At 38.9% G+C, this 21,506-nt stretch overlaps 1 protein-coding gene across 1 annotated transcript in view; it reads right to left on the bottom strand.

Moving 5' to 3' along the window:
- Positions 1-21,506, bottom strand: part of CNTN6 (contactin 6) — a 232,801-nt gene that overhangs the window by 120,157 nt on the left and 91,138 nt on the right. The window contains exon 4 of the mRNA XM_045022626.1: positions 12,975-13,150. Within this exon, the coding sequence (XP_044878561.1) occupies positions 12,975-13,150 (176 nt within the window). The remainder of the gene's footprint in view (positions 1-12,974; positions 13,151-21,506) is intronic.

The raw sequence follows: 21,506 nt of genomic DNA, 5'->3' as shown, positions 1-21,506 counted from the left end.
TGCAAACTTGCATCAACACGATTCCAACGGTCGACTTTCCCACTCCAAACTGGTTCCCGACCGACCGGTAGCTGTCTGGAGTTGCCAGCTTCCAGATTGCAATAGCCACCCGCTTTTCCACCATCAGGGCAGCTCTCAATCTTGTGTCCTTGTGCCGCAGAGTGGGGGCGAGCTCAGCACACAGTCCCATGAAAGTGGCTTTTCTTATACGAAAGTTCTGTAGCCACTGGTCGTCATCCCAGACTTCCATGACGATGTGATCCCACCAGTCAGTGCTTGTTTCCCGAGCCCAAAAGTGGCGTTCAACAGTGCTGAGCATTTCCGTGAATGCCACAAGCACTGTAGTGTCACATGCGGCAGGCAAATCCATATCGATATCATCGTCGGACTCCTCACTGTCACTTTGGAGCTGAAGGAATATCTCGACTGCCAAACGTGTTGTGCTGGCGACACTCATCAGCACAGTCCTCAGCAGCTCGGGCTCCATTTCCCACAGAAATCGCGATTCACACACAGAGTAAAACAGAAAGACACTCACAATGGCGCCAAATGTTGCCGGAAAGACAGAATGCTGGGATGTGAAGCGATGCACCACGGGGCGTTGGAACAGGAAGCGGAATGACCCACACACTTCCTTCCCCTTCCCACAATACTCAGCGCCAAAATGGGACGAGGTGCTCTGTGGGATAGCTGCCCACAATGCACCTCTCAATACAGCGCTGGAAAGTGCTGCAAGTGTGGCCACACTGCAGCGCTGGTAGCTGTCAGTGTGGCCACACTCCAGCGCTGGCCCTACACAGCTGCACGACCAGCGCTGTAACTCCCAGCGCTGCAACTTGTAAGTGTAGCCAAGCCCTTATATTTTCCACTAAACATTTAAAAAGCCTCTCTTTACCATAATCAGAGGGGTAGCCGTGTTAGTCTGGATCTGTAAAAATCAACAAAGAGTCCTGTGGTACCTTATAGACTAACAGATGTATTGGAGCATAAGCTTTTGTGTGTCTGATGAAGTGGGTATTCACCCACGAAAGTTTATGCTCCCTGTTGCTCTTTACTATAATATATCTCTTCTGTCCCATTTGAAAATATATGTTGGGTAAGCCTCCAAATTGTCATTAATATAATCTTGTATTGCAACAATAGCCCATAGCACACTATGGAGACACAATGATCATGGCTGAACTAACAGCCACAAATGCTGAGTGTCCCATTCCACTGGGCATAGGTTGAAATACTGGTGTAATATTTACTGCTCATGTTCCATTGTCCCACTGGGGATATTCCACAGGCCAACCCTACCTTCTGTTTAACAGAAAACCTTCATCCTTTTTTCCTCCTATCTCCCTTCACAAAGGCACAATAGTTTTGGGCATAGTACATTATTTCTCCTTCACTTTGAGACCGAATACCCTCTCCTTTATCCCCAGTTGTCATGGCAGAGCTGTTTGGAACAGATGGGGGAAGAAAGTCAGTCACCAAAATTCATCTTTTTAGAGATCTATCCAGTTGAATAACTTCACAGGAGGCCTCTGATCGGCATAAATTGGCTCTGGAGATTCTGATGGAGAATTGAATTGCAATGAGAGGCAGCCTGTGCTGAATATTAGACAACCATCATTCAGGAGTATTTGACTGAAACAGCCTGTCCCATTTAAGAATTAGCGGCAGAGTGCAAATATGCATTCAGTAATTTCTGAGATGGTTTAGGATGCTGTTTAAAGCTCTGGTTTTTTCAGGTATGTTGCCTTCCTCATTTAGGATAAGTTGCTCTGGTTGGCTAAAGGACATATACATATTTTTAATAATCTATAATCAGCCAGAAACCATCAGTTTATTAAAAATTGCAGCAGAAGCAGAGTAATGGTTGGTGGAAGGTTGGCCTTGCAGTTAAGGGACGGGACTGGGACTGCAGATTTGGGTTAAATTCCTGACTCAATCCCAGTCTTTCTGGGTGACTTTGGACAAGTCACTTAGCACAAGGTATTTTAAGGTATTTACTATATAGGTGCCTATCTACGTCCTTAGGTGCATAAATACCTTAAAAATCTGGCCCTCAGTCTCTCTGTGCTCTAGTTCCCCTGTTATGAAATGTGGATAGCAACACTTTGTCTGTCTTGTAAATTAAGAAAGTAAGCTCCCTCTGCAAGATAATATCAAGCACCACAATGGAGGAACAGCAAAAGACCATAATTAAATTAAACATTGAAGTAGAGAAAAATCCTTGACTGAATTTATATTTGCTGTGTGCACAAAGAAACTCACTGCAAAGTGTATCCTGTGATGTCCTTCAGCTGGACCACATCTGACTTTTTTTTCATCTATAGTGTTAACAGCATAAAATATTAAAACTCATTTCTGAACTGAACCAGGGTGAACTGTACTGAGCAGTGAGTATTGATGGAGGCTTTCACTCTAAACTCCATCTGGAGGCCAGAGGCACAGTCAAGAAACTGACCCTCACAAAAGGAAACAAAACATATATTTTTAATATTTATATTCTTTACGTGTTCTCACTTGTCATCATAGAGTCCCTTTGTCACGGGTCATCACAGCATCACTTTACCATCTGCATGAGTTTTCCCCAGATTGGAGAGTTCTTTCTTCACAGTCTAAATCAAATGAGCCAAATTAATCCTTAATGTAACTCTGTTGACTTCAATGCAGCTACACTAGGGATGGACTCGGCCCCTTGTGGCAAACTGTATCTCATGGCAGAGGCATTCTTCCTCACCTTGAGCAGGTCTCTTCTATTTCTATTTACCCACTATCCTATTTGGATCTGATTTTTCAGTATGCATGTAGGTGTTTATGTATGACTAAGTCGTTTGTTAACTCAGACTCTGATCATACAATTGGCTCTGAGCATGTGTAGTCCTGAACCTGCACAAAACCAGTTTTGTGACTTTGTTCACCATAAGCCAGATCTATCTTGCAAGGTGCTGTGAAATACTGAGTGCCCTCATCTCCAGTTATTTATTTATTATGATTGGCCCTGGGAAACCCTCACACAATATTATAAATGATAATCCAATAAAATATAAGCAATAGAAAAAGCAGAAGATCTCACAACACTTGGGCCTTCAGAACATAACAAAGATCCCCATCCCACCAATTGTTGCCCTATCCAAATGCTTGTCTAGAAAGATGAACTTTGTGGTAGGTCCTTAACGGCTCTTGAGCCCGGGGATCCTTGACATGGCCCCACCTTCTCTCTCCCACACACAGCCAAGTACCCCAGGAGGAGTGGGGAGAATCATAGGGTCCAGTTGCTGCACAAAACACTGGCAGGGACATCCCTCTGAATTGTGTGGAATTCACCTGAGTAGTGCAAAGGGGCCATAACCCTGCTTGTGAATGTAACCCCAGTTCTATGGTTTTCAACTTCAACTCAAGATGTTAACATCTAAGATGTGATTATTTATAGCTCTGAGAGGTAAAAACAATGTGATTCTTCAGATCAGAATTTATCCTTTTTATCCCGAATAGCTAAGTTTGGGGCCTTTTTCACTTTTATTATTAAAAGTATTTATGATGAAGACTCTTTCTGTTCCTTGAACATAAATTGTACAATATAAAGACTAACTACATGAGCTTTATCTTATGTCTTTGAAACTGATATTAAGCAAGATTTACCTGTGCTACAAGAATAAATAAGTAATAAAAACTGATTTAATTACTTTTTGTTAAAAGAAAACAGTCATTTATTACTGAGAATTTTATGTGGGTTTCTTATTTTTTCCAAATCTCCATCTATCTTTTTAGTTTTTGTGCCAAGCCAAAAATAAAACAGCTCATGTGGACATTGTAGATATTGCATTCCATAATTTATTGGAAGCTAAGTCATATTGTGTTCAATGAAACTCGGATAGATAAAAAGGAACTTCACCCACATCGCAAATAAAGAGACTTGGTTTTACTCTTCAAAAAATATTAAATTTTATCAATCAGAATCCAACAGCTCTGGGACCTATAGATGCTTTGTTACCAACAATATCTCAATCACATATATTGCTTTTTCCAGGACAACTTACAACAGGCTGATTTAGGATAAACCTTTCTATAGGACTAACAGAAGAGTAAATAATACCTAACTAAAAATAACCTACAAATACTTATATGGTCCCTATTACCTGAGCAATTCATAATCTTCAATACTCCCCACAACAACTCTCTGATGTACGGAATTGAGATTACCCCCATTTTATAGACAGGGAACTTTGGCACAAGGAGAACAAGTGACATACTCAAGGTGACACAGAAAGTCTATGGAGGAAGTAGAAACTGCACGCAGGTCTCCTAGGGTATGCCTACAGAATGTTGGGTTGAAAGACTCAGGCTAGCAGGGTTTGAACTAGCTGTCTAAAAAGAGCTGTGTAGACAGTGCTTCATAGTTGCTACTTGGGCTCTGAAGCCTAGGGAGGGGATGGGCTTCAGACTGGAGGGTTCTTTGGTGATTTGTGCTCATAAACAGATGGATAGATTTAATTTTGTACAAGGCAGAGCTTTTCCAGCCAATTGTTTCTACGTAATAAGGAGTTGCATTTGTGAACCCCAGGCTTATCTATTACAACTCTATATGCAGCAGATTGGACACATTCTAGCCAGTCACAGGTGGGATTAGGCATTTATTGCTGCTAGCTATGTGAGTACCCACTCATAATGAAGATTCCAACAAGGAACTCAGGTTGTGGACCTATTTAACAACCTGAAGGCACATGTCAGTCAGCAGTAGCATATATCTTCAAAGCATTCCCCCCTCTTACTACCAACATCACTTTAGTCTTGCTTGAGTTTGGTATAGTTGGTTGCTCTTTCCTCACTTGGGAGAAATGCTGAGGGAGGGCAGGCAGTAATTCATTGCCACTGCATGACCTCTTTGAGGTTGAATCCACACTGGGACATATCTTGCCTTGGTGACAGAATGAGGTGCAATGTATTAGGCTGGAAATCATCTTCCAACTTCCAATAGGAGTAGTGGGGGCAAAGAATCAGTTTTAAGATGGAGCTTGATACATTTATGAATGGAATTAGATGAAGGGTTTGCCTGTGATAGCAGGGGACTGGACTGGATGACCCAGGAAATTCCTACCGGTCTTATGTTCCTCTGTACTCCGTCTGGTCCTATATGTGCATACAAGTTGAGACAAGCTTCTCCATCAATAATATGGGAACAACTGTAAGCAATGATTGTGTGTTTTAGGTGTTATTCTATTTAGGTGTCATGATCATGCAATGTAAAAAAAATGGCAAAACTGTGACTTGCCCTATGTGCCCCTAGAGGGGAGTAAGGGGGCTTCGAGTGCTCCTTTTTACTCTTCTCTGTGGTGTTCCTGGTCTGAATTTGGCAGTATTACTTCCTTTCACCCCATAGGAAGATAAGGAATGGCCAGAGAAGGGTGGGGAATAAAGGGATACTTAGCTCTGTCCCACCTACCCCAATCATTGGCCAGTTATCATTGGCCAGTGATAGAGAGTCAGTGCTCCTGGGGAAGTAATTTGTTGCCTATATGGGTCAATTGCAGGTTGCTTCCATCTCTGGAAGTCACAGCTCCTTCCCTGGGCTGCTCTGAGGGTGGTGCCGTAATGGGCTGCTCCTTACCCAAGATGAGACACAGGGTACATTTTTCAAAAGTGCCTAAGTGAGTTGGGAGCCAAAGGCTCATTTTCAAAAGTGACTTAAGTTAATGGAGCTTAGGCTTTTAAAGATCTAAGGCCAGATTCTCAAAGGTATTTAGGTGTCTAATTCCTAATTCTCTAACACCTTTTAGGATTTGGGTCTAAGTCCCCCTTTGAAGATATGTCTTAGACTCCTAGTTTACTTAGGAGCTTTTGAAAATCAGATCCATAATTCTCAACCTTGGAAAGATGAATAAAATGTAAACAATACTATGGAATTCATACAATTATTCGTGAAGGAGAAAAATATTGCAATGATTTTTGTGTCATACAGTATAAGAAGATAAAGTCAGGCTGATCAGTATGCAAGCATTTGTAGGTAATTAATTGGTAATCAGTGGTTCAAATTACCTGAGAAAGCTTTTACTCCTGGGCAGTAGCTACTACACCCACTACATCTTTAATCATGATATAATAATTACACTGGGCATCTCAACACATGTACAGTAGCACACTATCAGCCTAGCTAGTAGTGTATGAGCCATTTAGAGGGAAATTCATGCATGTCGAGACTTCATAAATTCAGAATATCTGATCTGATTTAACTGAATTGATTTTTCCATTTTCTGTTTCAAAACATATGGTTCAAGTAAAAAGGGTTATGACATTTTGAGGCATGCTATATTGCTTTGTGATGTTCGTGTAATTTGTGTGCAGTCAAAGGTAAACAACATGATGAAGTAATCAGATGAAAAGCGGGATTTTATGCTTTCTGAGCATCTCATACAAAAAATGTCTAAAAGGGCTCTGCATGTACCCGATACTGTCATGATCTAGCTAAGACTAAATAGATCTGAATGTTTTTAAATATCTTATCCTAAAATGGTTAGATACTAATAAAGATTTGGGGTTTGGGGTTGTTTCCCGTCCCCCTCCCCCATTATAAAACAGAAGATCGTGCTAGAGGGGCTATTTCCTTTTCCATTTGTCACTTTAACAAAGAGAATATTTGGTCTGTTCTACACATACAACAGTCAGGCACACACCATATTAGAGTGTTTAGGAAATCCAGATTTCTTCAATCTATTCCAATCCAAAATTTTATCCCCAGCTAAGGGCAGGGAGGATGAAAATGGAACATGAGGTGTTCTCTCTGAAACTGATAATAAGGTCCAGGTTCTGATACCTTTGCACAGAGTACCATCTTGCTTTCTGAGTAATCCCATTGAAACCAATGGGTATATAAATGTGGCCATAAAACGCCAAGCAAAATATAACTAGAGCTCTGTTTAAAATAAAGGGGGAAGCTTTTAAAAATGTGGACAAATATGTCTGTGCTGCCTGATCCAAGAGTATTGCTTTCTTTTGAAACCCATTAATCTTGTACCTGTATCTGAAACCCTGAATCTTGTACCTTGTGAATGTTTATTGGAGTTCACAAGTAAAAAATAAGGATTTCTGACTGTCACTTGACTTTTACATGGGAAAGGAATAGACCTGTGTTAAATAGAAATCATCATCACTTCTTCTGATTAGTGATGGAATATATGACAAAATAATTTTAATGTATTAGAAAGAATCTCATTTCGGATCCTTGACAAATTGGATGTCTTAAATATTTGGTCTGCTGTTTTCACTCTCTATGAATAGTCATGATTGATATTGTTTCACATAATTTGAGTCACAACATAGTCCTTTTTCCCTCAGTATGTTATTTGACTTTTTATTTCTGGAGTGTGCCTGTGTACGTTTGGATCATTACTTGGAACTAAAAGAAATAATAGTGGGCAAGGATGGACTGCTTTACTGCAGCTGGTTATGGGTATTTTCCCCCAGCTCAGTTGTTTGCATATACTTATTTTACTTCAAACTGATGAAATAATTAAAGCAAATGCCAGTGCTTGAGGGATAAAATCCCAGCTGAAGCAGCACTCTGACAGTTCTTCATGACTTGGGTTTTATTGTTTTGTTTTTTTAAGGAATTAAATGTGAGTTATATAATCCTCATTCACAAAAATAGACAGGCTTTATGAAAAACAACTCCTTAATATGCAGAAGAAAATGCCTCTCAACGCCAAAGTAGAAGAGAAACGCTCACTGGTCAAAACTCTTCCATGAATTGGGATGCTTTTTCATCTTGTGGATTTTCTGATGTTCCTGTGCTTCCACCCTTGCTATTTCTGGCAATGAAATTACACACCAAATCGCTGCTTTGATTGGCTCTGTGACAATTTCTAGAAACGCCATTTTTTAGTGGCATTATCACAATGGATCCTGTCATTGCACTCTGGGTATCTAGGAGGATGCTGGCAGTGAACATTTTTAATGCTATGTTCATGAAGGGGAAAAGCAAGTCAGGGAAGCCTGCACCCATGCTAAATATAACATCTTTGTTTTAGAAAATACCGTGCTGAATGCAGAACCAGTAGTTAGTTAATGGTCATTCAATATTTGCACATCATCACTCAAAGTATTGTATAATTACTAATCTGATTGATTTTTCAGACTGAGTGAAGGGTGGTGAGGATGGGCAAGGGACTCCTTGACTGCTACTCCAGCATATAAGTTTGAATAGAGCTGAAGTCCCTTTGCACCACTTGTGTAGTTTTTTGGGATCTCTGGATGCACATAAACTCAGATTCCATGGCTCCAGCACTGACCTGCCCCTAGTCCTCCCCCATCACCACCCTCCTATTTAAGGCTACTTGCTCTGCACTGCCCAAAGGAAATGCAGAGGCATCTCTGCATGGCAGCTCTCTTGAAGGCTCCCCCCACTCAGAGGTTAACCATTGCACAGAGCCTCATGCTAGGCCTCTGCACCATGGCTGAATTTGTCACCTAGGTGATAAAAAAGATGGCTGCCGACTCCTGACTTTGGGAGTGGAGGGGGTGATTCAGAATCTAAATCTAGTTCTGGACCCATTTTTTTTGTGACTGGCTGCAAAAGGAAGATCCAGGATCTGATCATTTGAAGGGGTTGGAAATCCAGATCTAGATTTGGATTTGAATTATGCAGCTCTAGTTCTTATCTAGATAACATTAACTGTTGAAGAACATATTGGCCAGTGAATAATCAACGCTGAATTGCAGTTTCTAATTTAAAAGTATATACTTTATGGGGAATATGTACAATTTCCTTTCTATTTAGGATGACGCAAACTTTCACCAAGAAGTATTAATAACCTAGGCATGGCCATGCCATGTGTCCTGCTAAAGCATCTATGTGTTTGCATTGTCCTCTGTCTCAATGATACTGTCTTTTATTTTAATAATCTATGTCGTTTCCGCCCACACAATATTCCTCCTGCAGGTTTTGATTTGACAGCTCTGTTTTTAAAGAAGGAAACTCCAGCTGAATCTGAACATCTATTTGTAATCTCATGGAGCAATTATTTTGTTACTCAATGTAGAAAAAGCTCATAATTTTCACAAATCTTGTCGAGGTGTGCAATGAATATGTGGCCAACAAGTTTGAGAAGAGGGAGAAAGACACAATGTTACTTCAAGTAACAATAATTTACATTATACTGTATGGTTATTTACCTTGTAATAAGGAAACAAATATACTTAAAATTCCCCCTCCCAAATTTATTACTAGAATTATCATTTTGACTGGGATTGTAATAGCATCTTGAGGCCCCAATCAGAGATCAGGGCCCCACTGTGGTAGGCACAGTGCACACATGTATAATAAAATAGACACATCCAGTCACAAAGGGGTTAGCATGAGATATGAGACAACAGGTGTACACAAGAAACAAATGGAAAGAGGTGCGAAGATAGGGAATGGGAGACTGTAACAGTGAAATAATCATGTTTCATATATAATAAGTAGCATTATTACATAATTATAATTCCTTCCACTATTGCTATTTATTTATACAGGGTCTGATTATGCCACACTTAAATTTGATGAGTAATACACTACTAGGGATCTGATCCTGAACTCCTACTGATGTTTACGTGGCCTTGCTTTTGGCTTAGCACCATGCAAAAGTTAACTCCTACTCAGTTTGGAGATATGTATCTTTGCAGTTTGTCTCAGATTTATTCTCACCTGGGGGTGGGCAATGTACCAGCTGGGTATTAAACTGCAATTTCGAGAGGTCAAAGAAAAGTGAGTGCTTGATTTATCAAAGGCCTTTTATAAGAGCAGTTTTGTGACCACAATTTTAATTCTCTTTTGATTGGACTCATAGGTGGAAAACCGCTTAAAAGCTATGTAGCTTTTGTAATAGGTTGGGGCCAAGAGCCATGCAGGCACCATTCATGAAAATGACAAGATTGAATGAATTAAAATCCCTTTCTGTCTTCATATCTTTTCACCTATCTGTCAAGGACTTTGTACTAGACTCCAAAACAAGGTGCCCTTGTGCCTTTCTCAGTGTTGCTGTCTTTTCTTTCTGTAAACCTGGTTATGAGCATATGTTCAGAGTGACTTTTTTATTGGGTGCTTTCACTTCAGTTTCTTGCTGCATTTCTGCCATCTCCTCTGATAATGAAGCCTTCTTCCCAAAATTAGGCTCTCATATCTGTTTACATTCCTCTTTCTTATACATCCGCATATTATTACTAACGTTTGCTGGAACTTGCTGGTTCATCTGCTCCACACAAATGAGAACTAGGATTTTGTATTCCATATTGGTCCCCAGGGCCAGTGCAACCCATTAGGCGCCTAGGGCGCTAACATTTGGGGGGCAGTGACAGCGGCGGCCGGATGTTTGGCTGCCGTGGTCGTCGGTGGTATTTCGGGGGCAGGACCTTCCGCTGCCTAGGGCGCCAAAAAGATTGCCAGCACTCCTGTTGGTCCCAAAAGTAGTTGTGGGAAGTGTATCTCTGGGGATATCAAATATCAAATCAAAAAGCGAACTACTTGACCTTTAATCTTTGGAGCTTGTGGTATATCACTAAGGGATCTTATCTCCCAATGAATTAAGTTTTTCTGGTAGAATGTTTCACCAATATAGAGTTCCTAAAACTCTGTATTAATGAGACAAAGCCATTTAACACTATCCATGTAGCCATAGTCCTTACTAGTTGTTGAATTGCTTTAGTTGCATCCAGTTGTGTACTCCTTATGCAGATTTTCTGGCCAGCAGAATTGCCTGGGAAAAGTCATTTGTGTTTTCCTTTAGGTTTTGGTTAACTTCACCCCTGATAACAGTTGCTGGTACACTCATCTAGGAGTGAGAGAGTTCTGATGTCTCCTACATAGTATCCTTGCTTTCCACTGCTGCATATTGTATTCTTGTTTGTAGATCCTAATAATACTTGCCTGGCAACGACAATTTCCTCAGCATTCTGAGATCTAAATCATCCTTCAGAAAGGAGTGGACCTGCTTTTGGCTTAGCACCATGCAAAAGTTAACTCCTACTCAGTTTGGAGATGTGTATCTTTGCAGTTTGTCTCAGATTTATTCTCACCTTCAAGTTCTTTGGCCAAACAGAGGTTTGTGTTTCTATTCCATTACTTGGCAATGTTTTCTCTTCTCTGATCAGGGAGATCTTTCAGTGGATGTTACTTCAAACACAAGCTCCACATATGGAATGTGTCTCTGTCAGCCATCCTGGCTACCACTCTTGGTCATGTGATTCATGCCAAGAACTGTGTAAAAGTAACACGCAACAGCAGACTGGCAGAGAATGGTTACCCTTCCTTCTTCCAAGTGAAAAGAGACAGAAACTCCTTCAAGTCCTTCCTGCAAGCCCCCTCTCTCTTTTTTCAGGTTCCTCTTCTACTCTTCCAGTGCTCCTTTCCTCTTGTAGCTCCCTCTTTCCTCTACCCAGGCTGTGAGAAGAATATTCCCAGAAATGTTCAGGACATCCTGTGGGTAGGGCCCAGATGCCTTTTATTTTTTCTACAGGCTCCCTTTTCAGGTGGATGTATCTTCCTCCTGGCAGGACAATGTGCCTGTGGTGAAGAAAAGGAGGCGTGTCCCCTCATCAGATTTGGAGCTGGACTCTATACACACCTTGATTACAAGTATATCTGTGACATATATGCAGCCTTCAGCTTCCTCCTTGTAGGCCCTGCTGGGCATCTTCCTTTTCCTCTCTTGATCTCCTCCTCCTCCATTCATTCCCCAGTTTCCTCCCAGTAGCCAACTCTGCTTCCTTCTTCACTCAGTCTCCACGAACAAAATTCTAAAATGGCTGCTCCACTACTCCTGCCTGACAGGGATTTTGTTTTATCACAAAGCAAATTTCACCTTCGAGCTTGGAATTCATTTCCCATGAACAAAAGGTTGCTTGCAGAAATATTTGAGAAAAGTAAATATAAAAGGGTCAGAATATGATGAATTAAAATTTGGTTTTCATTTGTCCAGCTCTAGAGACAAAAGCTCTTTGCTTAAGAAAGTCAGTGGGAAAATTATAAAACCCAGTACAAATGATAAACCAAATGATCAGCTTTACGAAGAAAAAGTCTGTGAACCATCTCAACCTCTGATGTCTCCTTTGTATAACCTCTGTGACATGAAATTTGCTATGAGAAATGGAACAAGATTAATAATTAATACATTTACTGATGTCTGAAATAGCGACATAAGGTTGGCTTTAGAAGTATGTTTTATTAATGAGGTTTGAAAACAATTGCTTTCTCACAATGAAAGACAGTGCAGACCTTTAGACTGAAAAAAAAATGAGTGCAAGTAAAACATGTGGCTTCCTTCAAGTTTCCTTTGAGGGTACCAACAGAATTCAGTCACCACTCAAAAATGTGCAGAAGAAATAAAAAAGGATTAGCATAATAATTCTCAAATGGTTCAAATTGACATCAGCAACTGTACCCAGCCTGGCTGAAATATGACACATTTCAGCACAGCAGAACAATATCCTTTTGCACAGTGTATAAGGAAGACGGGAATCTTACTGTATGTCTGTTAATGTAACAAAATGTCACTGAAGTAATTACTGGTGTGACATTTATGTGACTCTGTTGGATATCATTATGTTGTAGCAAACGTAAAGCTTAGTCTTCCTGCAACTTTTTTTGCATGTGGCTAGGTGTGGAACTAGATAACTAATGAATATCACTCCGACAAAAAAAAAAAAAGCCCTCAAAAAAAAACCACAACAGCTTTATTGAACAAAAGTAATTGCATTCATCTTTCTTGACCTTTCAATCATCAGTGGTAATTATTGTTCTCTGAGCGCTGTAAGGAATTGGGAGTCTGTTTCTGTTGTTAATATTTTATGAGAAAATAGATTTTTTTAAAAAATTAAACTAGAAAAGCACTGCAGAGGTAAATCCACCCTTTTCATTGTGGTCATCATGATACGTTAATTATCAAATCAATTACATTTCACATACAGAATTACTTAGAAATGCTTTAATAAATGCAGTCTTAGCAACTTACATGCAAATTGAAGCTTTGCCTTCCTGCTCAGAATTGTTCCAAATGAATTTGTAGCCAAACACTGGTATGTTCCAATATCCCGTTTTGTATGTGGGTTATTGATTGCCAAGCTGCCTCCAACCAACCTGTAGTGATAACTCATGGTAAGATCAATATCTCTGCCATTTTGCTTCCACCTTTGAGGGGAAAAAAATCAAATTATGCTTATAATTTACAGAGCCTATTCATATTTATCAACTAGCGTGCTGTAGCATACCTGTAACAATAAAAGTATGGTTAAATATCAGAATGCTTTTTATATCAATCTTAATATTATCAATAATTCTATGGTTTAAAAATCTTTGCTGCTTTTATGTTAGTCACCAGAATTCAACCAATATCTACAAAAAGTAATGATAACTTATTCATAAAAACTAAATTATCCATCCAATTGGGAGTACAGAATACGCCTTGACTGCAGATACATTATTTTTATAATATAAATGCTACCTGAACATGTTTTATGGCCCTTGCAAGTGATGTCATAAATTTGGTTATAGAAATGTTTTAGAGATATAAATCAGAAAGGATTATACTTCATAGAGCAGAAGAAAGCGGGAAGGTTTTATATAGCATGCCTGAGATTGATAATGTAATAATGAGAATGCTGCTATTTTAAAACATGATTTGTCTCTGTTAGTCTGTTAAGTAGAAAGATTGTGTCTGCAACACTTCACAGCTACTTACAAATGTCAAAATAAACATTATATTTCACAGAAAATAAATATTCTTTATTTTTGAAAGGAAAATGTCTCAGGGCTTTACCATTAGTCACATTAGGATGAAATTAACATAACTCAAGTTAAAGCCCAAAAAACTAGCATTCATATGGGTTGAAGCTCCTCAATAGGTCTCACTCCAGGGGTGGTCTTGAATAACATCTGAAGCCTTGTCCTTGCATATACATATGGTTTTAGCACCACTGGCTCCACATGGGTCTTCACCTAATCCAGTCCCCACACTCCACTCTACCCACTGTTCACACCCTGCACTGGCATGTGAAAGTGGGGTAAACCCCCTGTGGCCTGCAAAGGACTTAGACACTTCCTAGATGGCTTAAGTGGCACAGATGCCTTCTGTGAGCCTTCTGCCCCAGGGGAATTTTGTTTGTTAATTATCCATACAATCACAGAGCAAAATATAGAGTACTAATTAGCTTCAACAATAAGATTATTCACAGTGATAGTAGTTTAGCTGAACTAGATTCTACAGTCAAAAACTTGAAACAAACATTTTTACTTTACAATTATTTCCCACAAATGTAAACACTGAAAGCTAGATCTTCAGCTGTCATAAACTGGCATAGCTTCATTAAGGTCAATAGGGCTATACCTGTTTACATCACCTGAGGAGCTGGCCCTGCTGTGCATTGCAAAATACTTTATATGAACCAATCCCTGAGAGGGTTTTCTTCATAGAATTTGATTGTGAGGAATATTTGTGAGTAGGAGAAGATGCTTCAAAGAATCATGCGAAATGTCATTGCATGCTGTAAGGAAAATCTTGACAAATATGTACAGAGAAAGACTAGAAACATGACCTTGGATGAGGATATATGTTTTTAAAGATGAGAAGTGATTGATCAAATATCAAATCAATTGAATTTCATGAACAAATTCTAGTAGCTTTAAATAATTTAGCTGGATCCTCCATATCTCTGATTTCTGTTTTATGAGTGCCTTAACATTAAGGAGTCTAGTGGCAACTGCAAAGCATCAATATTTTGCTTGCCTCCAGTTGCTGCTAATTTTGATCCTTGAATTCCTATGTTCTATTTTATCTTTCACATTGTTATCAAGACAAGCAGAACTTTAGGTAATGGCCATCCATCAGCCTTTTCTGTGAAGCAGTTCTGTATATCACAGTAAGGATTTCACCATATTTCATAATTTGTGTACTGTGCATGTTCTCTGGACCTTGGTTCTCCTTTTAGTTTTCTAGCATAGGAAATACTGGTATTTAGTTTGCCAGCTCTTTTTAATTTGGGAATCAATCACTGAAATAACCGCTGTCATCATTACATGGCTCCCAATTAAGCTCCATAATTGTTTTTCAACACAAATGCAAAGTTGTTGGCTTAGTTGCAGCAAATGAATTTTTCACAGTATCCCCATAATCATTCTAATCACCATGGTACAATGATTATTAAACTGTGCATATAGATCAGGGGTTCAGCTCCTGGTGTGGGCTTTTTTCCTAATTAATATGTTTAAATCAATGAAGGAACAGAATTAACGAATCCATGAGATTGCCAGACAAGTGTTTAATCATAGTATGTGTGCCCTAGTGTATTTATCTGATATTAACTAATCCATGAAGGATTATTTCAAATCATTTTTAATAACTTTATATTAAGTCCAGTTGATCTAACAGTTTTATGAACCTTTTTTAATGCAATCATTTAAAAATATATTTTTTATCACTGTATGTGGAAAATGCATCACTGACTAATAATTTATCTTCAGAATATAAACCAAAAATATGCAAGTCACTGAGTTTGGTTTAAATATTTGTTTAGAAAGGAAATGTTCTCAAATTGGACTGACAAAAATATGACCTCCAGTAAAGTAAATACTACACCTGTTTCATAGATTCATAGAGTTTAAGGCCAGAAGGGAACTGTATGATCATCTATTCTGTCCTCCTACATAATACAGGCCATAGACTGTCCGCCATAAATCCTCCATCAAGCCCATAACTTCTGGTTGAGCTACAGCACATCTTTTAGAAAGACCTGAAGTGATAATTGGGGCCTAGCCGGACTACCCCAGTTGTGATCCTAAATGTAAGAAAGTGAATAAAAGTTTTTAAAAGGTCACAATAATCTGTAACAATAAATATTTATCAGAAAAAAGGTACAAAAGGGAGACAGACTCAATCAGGCCAAATACAAAAGGACTACAGACATAACTCAAGGACTATGTTAAGGTCATGCCCTGGTAATTGGGATTGAAAATCAGTGGACCAAAACTGGTGTGTTGGAAATTAGAACTAATTGGTGGACAAAATAATGAGGGCTTGAGCTCCGTTTCCATCCACCTCCCCCATTTTGGGATCCTCAAAAAAGATACTTTGGGGTGAAGGAATTAGTTATCATGGATGCTGGCTGACTGATAGATGGGAGAATAAGAAGGAGTGAGCATCTTCCTACTATCTCCTGGGACCTTGAAATCCGCTGTGACACACCATTGGAGATTCAACACTCTGATCTTGAGAGATGTCCTGATGACATTGGGCCCGAGAGGGGTGGACCCATAAGATATTTTAACCTCCACTGGTTCAAGCTAAATCCCGAACACTACCTGAAATGTGACACTTTGTGTCCCTCCCTCCTCAGAGTTTTTTTTCCCCCTTTCCCTGCCTTATTTCTTGTTTTTCCTAACCCTCTCCTTTTGCCTTCTGTTTAATAAGAGTCAGTGTTATCCAGCCAAAACTATGTACTTTTCAACACTGCTGTAAACCTGTGACCAAAGAGGCAGCTAAAAGCAATGCCCTAAAAATCTCACTGCTGCTACAAGTTTGCCAAGTCTCAGAGTGCCTAATAAGATGGTCTGATGTGCCTGTATTTTATTAGCTAAGAGAGTACAAGGTGAAAATAAACACCAGAGACAGAAGCTGCATTTTCTATCTTTACTGTTCTTTCCTGCACCCTCCTGTACATGTCTTTGTTATAAGCATTAATTAGAGCAGCCACATTACCTCCCTTTGATCATTGCACCTGAACAAGCACTATCTATAGATCCAAGAAATCATGGACTTTCAAATCAGATGTGCATTGACGCAAAATCTCCCCTTTATCTCAGTGAGATAGAATGGATTCTCTGAGGCATGTTAGTGCCAACTCAGGTCAATCAAATTATTTTTATTGGTCCTTACTGATGCTCTTGTAAGTGGTTAAAATATTTATGTGCAGCTCAGTGGCACTCACCATTCTGATCATTACAACCAAAAGCCAAACTGATCAGGAAAAGGGCTGGGCAAGCACACTAAATTTTCTGGAAATCAGAATTGGCTCCATACAGCACGATGAGCATTATGAGTGGTGCTTATTAGCACAGTAGTGTCAAGGAAATAGACCGCTTGTGTGGATTGGTCTAGGCTGAGGTTGATGGTGGGATGGAAATCGTTGAAATAATGGTGGAATTCCTCAAGGGCTTCTTATCCATGGGTCCAGATGATGAAGATGTTATCAGTGTAGTGTAAGTAGAGTAAGGGCATTAGGGGATGAGAGCTAAGGAAGCGTTGTTCTAAGTCAGCTATAAAAATGTTGGCATACTATGGGGCCATGGGAGTATTTGCTCCAATCCCTCAGACAGAGACAAACACCTACAAGATCTCTATCAAGCATTCTTAAAACTACAATACCCACCTGCTGAAGTGAAAAAACAGATTGACAGAGCCAGAAGAGTACCCAGAAGTCTCCTACTACAAGACATGCCCAACAAAGAAAATAATAGAACACCACTAGCTGTCACCTTCAGCCCCCAACTAAAACCTCTCCAGCGCATCATCAAAGATCTACAACCTATCCTGAAAGATGATCCCTCACTCTCACAGATCTTGGGAGACAGACCTGTCCTCGTTTACAGACAGCCCCCCAACCTGAAGCAAATACTCACCAGTAACCACACACCACAGAACAAAAACACTAACCCAGGAACCTATCCTTGCAACAAAGCCCGATGCCAACTCTGTCCACATATCTATTCAAGGGACACCATCATAGGACCTAAACACATCAGCCACACCATCAGGGGCTTATTCACCTGTACATCTACCAATGTGATATATGCCATCATGTGCCAGCAATACCCCTCTGCCATATACATTGGCCAAACCAGACAGTCTCTACGCAAAAGAATAAATGGACAGAAATCTGACATCAGAAATCATAACATTCAAAAACCAGTAGGAGAACACTTTAACCTGTCTGGTCACTCAATAACAGACTTGAAGGTGGCAATTTTGCAACAGAAAAGCTTCAAAAACAGACTCCAATGAGAAACTGCTGAACTCGAATTGATATGCAAACTAGATACAATTAACTTAGGCTTGAATAGAGACTGGTAATGGCTGAGCCATTACAAACATTGAATCTATCTCCCCATGTAAGTATTCTCACACTTCTTATCAAACTGTCTGTACTGGGCTGTCTTAATTATCACTTCAAAAGTTTTTCCTCTTACTTAATTGGCCTCTCAGAGTTGGTAAGACAACTCTCACCTTTTCATGTTCTGTCTGTATATATATCTCCTCAATATATGTTCCATTCTATGCATCTGAAGAAGTGGGCTGTAGCCCACGAAAGCTTATGCTCAAATAAATTTGTTAGTTTCTAAGGTGCCACAAGTACTCCTGTTCTTTTTATGGGTTATATCAATTGTAACTGTTTTTACCCCTTGCCTTTGCTTTTCCCAGCACTTTTACTTGTCTGTTACCTTTATCTGGATTTGGATTTCATCTGTGTCATTTTATCTTATTTTAGTCCCTGAAAAACACACTTTAAAAGTTATGGTGCAATATATATATTTGTGGTGTGTGTGTGTGTGTGTGTGTGTGTATATATATATATATATATATATATATATATATACACACACACACACATATTTGTGGGGTGTGTGTGTGTGTGTTTGTGTGTGTGTGTGTGTGTATACACACACACACACCACAAATATATATATTGCACCATAACTTTTAAAGTGTGTTTATATATACATATGTATATATATATATATATATACACACACACGTAAAATGTGGCATTTATTTACTTATTTTAAACAATTATCTTTTCCTGGAATGTATAATCAAAGGATGTGAATTTCAAACTCACATGAAATTTTATATTCAGTATGCAAGAGAGCTCATTTGATCTCTCGCAATCAGTGATGGGAAAAAATGCCACGTGTCGTACCTGAACAATCATAAGTCATCACCCACAGTTCAAACAAGAAATGTATAAGTATCACAGAGAACTATTTGTGAACAATCCTCAGAGTTTTTAAAAAAATGAAAAGAAAAACAGAATAATGAATAAATTAGAGAAAATCAAGATATGCTCATAGATATTTTGCAGTCAGAAAAAGAGGATAAGTATATTGGTAAATCATTCATTGTGAATTATTGACTCCACTCTATCGAAAATACTCAAGTGCAATGAATTAGAAATTATCTTGCAAGCCTACATGATATTTTTTCCTTCCATCAATATTATATAAGGTACAATAGAAATACTGGACCAAATATTGTTATAAACAACCAACTTTGTTGGACATTAAAAGGCTTAGTAGGGTATTAGGTTGGGAGGTAATATAATTAGATATTCATGTTGTTTTACTCAGGATCTAAAGTTATATTTCTATCTTTACTTTTGTTTTCATTGTAATCTGGCCTGCATTCTGCTATTTCTAGCACAATGTAGAATATAGTGTCTCATTTTTTCCTTATTCCCTATGCCCATTTCAGTGCGCTCTCTCTCCGCATATATATATATATTGGTGTGGTTGCTAAGTATTATGGATTTTTTAAAAGAAGTTGCAAAAAATTATGACTATCGTCAACAGATATTTTTAAAAGTTATAATGAAAATCTTATAAAAAGACCTTTTGGAAAAACTAAACATTTATTATTATTATTATTTATTATTTATTTTATTTTCATATCCACAAATTTCTTTATATAGAAAAGTACCAGCTGGCAAAATATATTATATATAACTTTATTCCTATTGTAGTGCTTCTGTGTTTATGAATCAAAGAAAAACATTGGCGTAGTCCTTGCAGTCCTTAACTCCACACTCAGCATAGCATATTACTACAATTTCATACTGGTCTTGATTTATATAGATATATGGGTACCTAATATATATAGGCCGGATCCTCAGATGGTATAACTGATTTAGCTGCTTTGAAATCAAAGGAGTTAAGCTGATTTACACCAAGGTCTTATTCCTGCTCCCAATAAAGTCAATGCAAGACTTGAACAGTGCAGGTGAGGATGAAGCTCCAGGTGAGGATCTGACCATATAAGTGTAACCAGGGCTTTGCAAAATATTTTATATAATGCAAAGCTAAAAATGTTGAAACTGATTCTGACATCACACTAGTTGTGCGTCACTGTAACTCCATTGACTATAACTGAGTTACTCCCGATTTACAGCAAAGTAAGTGAAAAGGGGGCAAGAGAGAGAAAACAACACCAAATTATTTGGCCCATCTCTTGTTCATTCCATTGTATTTTGGGGGTGGAATGAAAATAGGCGGGATGTGGAGTAAAGGTGGTAAGGTTCGTGGAATGTGGGAGAGGGAGAAAGTGAGAAAGAATAATCGAGAGGAGGAAGAGGGGGAAGTAGGAGACTATGGGGTGTGACTGAGAAGAGTTCATATTCCAAGGGTGTGTGTTCACAGGGACATCAGGGGGAAGATCCACAATGGATCTGTGACAACTCACACAAGCTGAGAATCTGCCCCAGTGACTCTGAGGTTCTGAAGGCTACTCCTGCTGCTGCAGAGACTATTTGTGCATATGTGTGGAGGAGAGAGAATATACTGCAGGCCTGGGCTGGGTTGCCAAGGAAGCTCCCTCTTCCCTAGTTCCCTGAATGTGGGTAAGTAGATGTACTGGAGAGCTTGGAACTCAGCAACCTGAAGCAACTGATGGCCAGGCTGGTAGGTAGCAGGAGTTCATGGGATGAGGGCTGGAAGACGTATGTATAGTGTATCTGAAGAAGTGAGGTTTTTTACCCATGAAAGCTTATGCCCAAATAAATCTGTGAGTCTTTAAGGTACCACCAGACTCCTTGTAGTTTTTGTGGATACAGACTAACATGGTTACCCCCGATACTATATATAGTGAGCAGCTACTGTTCCAAAAAATGGAGGAAAATGTACTTGCTCATATATAAAACTCTGAAAAGATTTAATCTTTAATACAAAGATTTATATTGGCATTTAAGATGCAGAGAAGCCAAGTTCCCATTTGCTACTGGCAGCTTTGCAGGGAAAACCTTCACTTCATATTTAAAAGGTTATTGAACATATTCTCCAATTCATTAGGTAACACTTGATTTCCTTCACTATCTTGCATATACAGTTTCTCGTTCCTCAGTTTTCTTTTTCCAAAATCTTCACTTTAACCCCATTTAATGAGGAACATATAGCATCCTTTTCTAAACTTACAACTTCTCCTTTTATTAAACTCAAGTTTTTAGAACCTTGGAGCAACAGACTGTTTAAAATAAGAGTCTAAGGTTATTGAACAAACAAACAATGTTATGGACCTAGATTTTATTAAGTGAGCCTATTGGGTATAGTAAGCTAGAAATCAGAACTGTGCCATGCTGTTTCTCTAAATAAACCTTATAAATATATACATGAAATGTTAGAATTAGAGTTAAGCAAGACTTGTGGTTTTTTTGCATTGCAAGCTTTTCTAATGAAAGTTTTTGCAAATACTTATGCACAGCAAGACGCTACCCTTTTCTGGTTTTCA

The sequence above is a fragment of the Mauremys mutica genome, chromosome 7 (assembly GCF_020497125.1).
Source record: "Mauremys mutica isolate MM-2020 ecotype Southern chromosome 7, ASM2049712v1, whole genome shotgun sequence".
In the NCBI taxonomy this organism is placed as follows: Eukaryota; Metazoa; Chordata; order Testudines; family Geoemydidae; genus Mauremys; species Mauremys mutica.
Note: the sequence above shows the minus strand (reverse complement) of the source record. Positions and strands in the feature narration are given on the sequence as shown.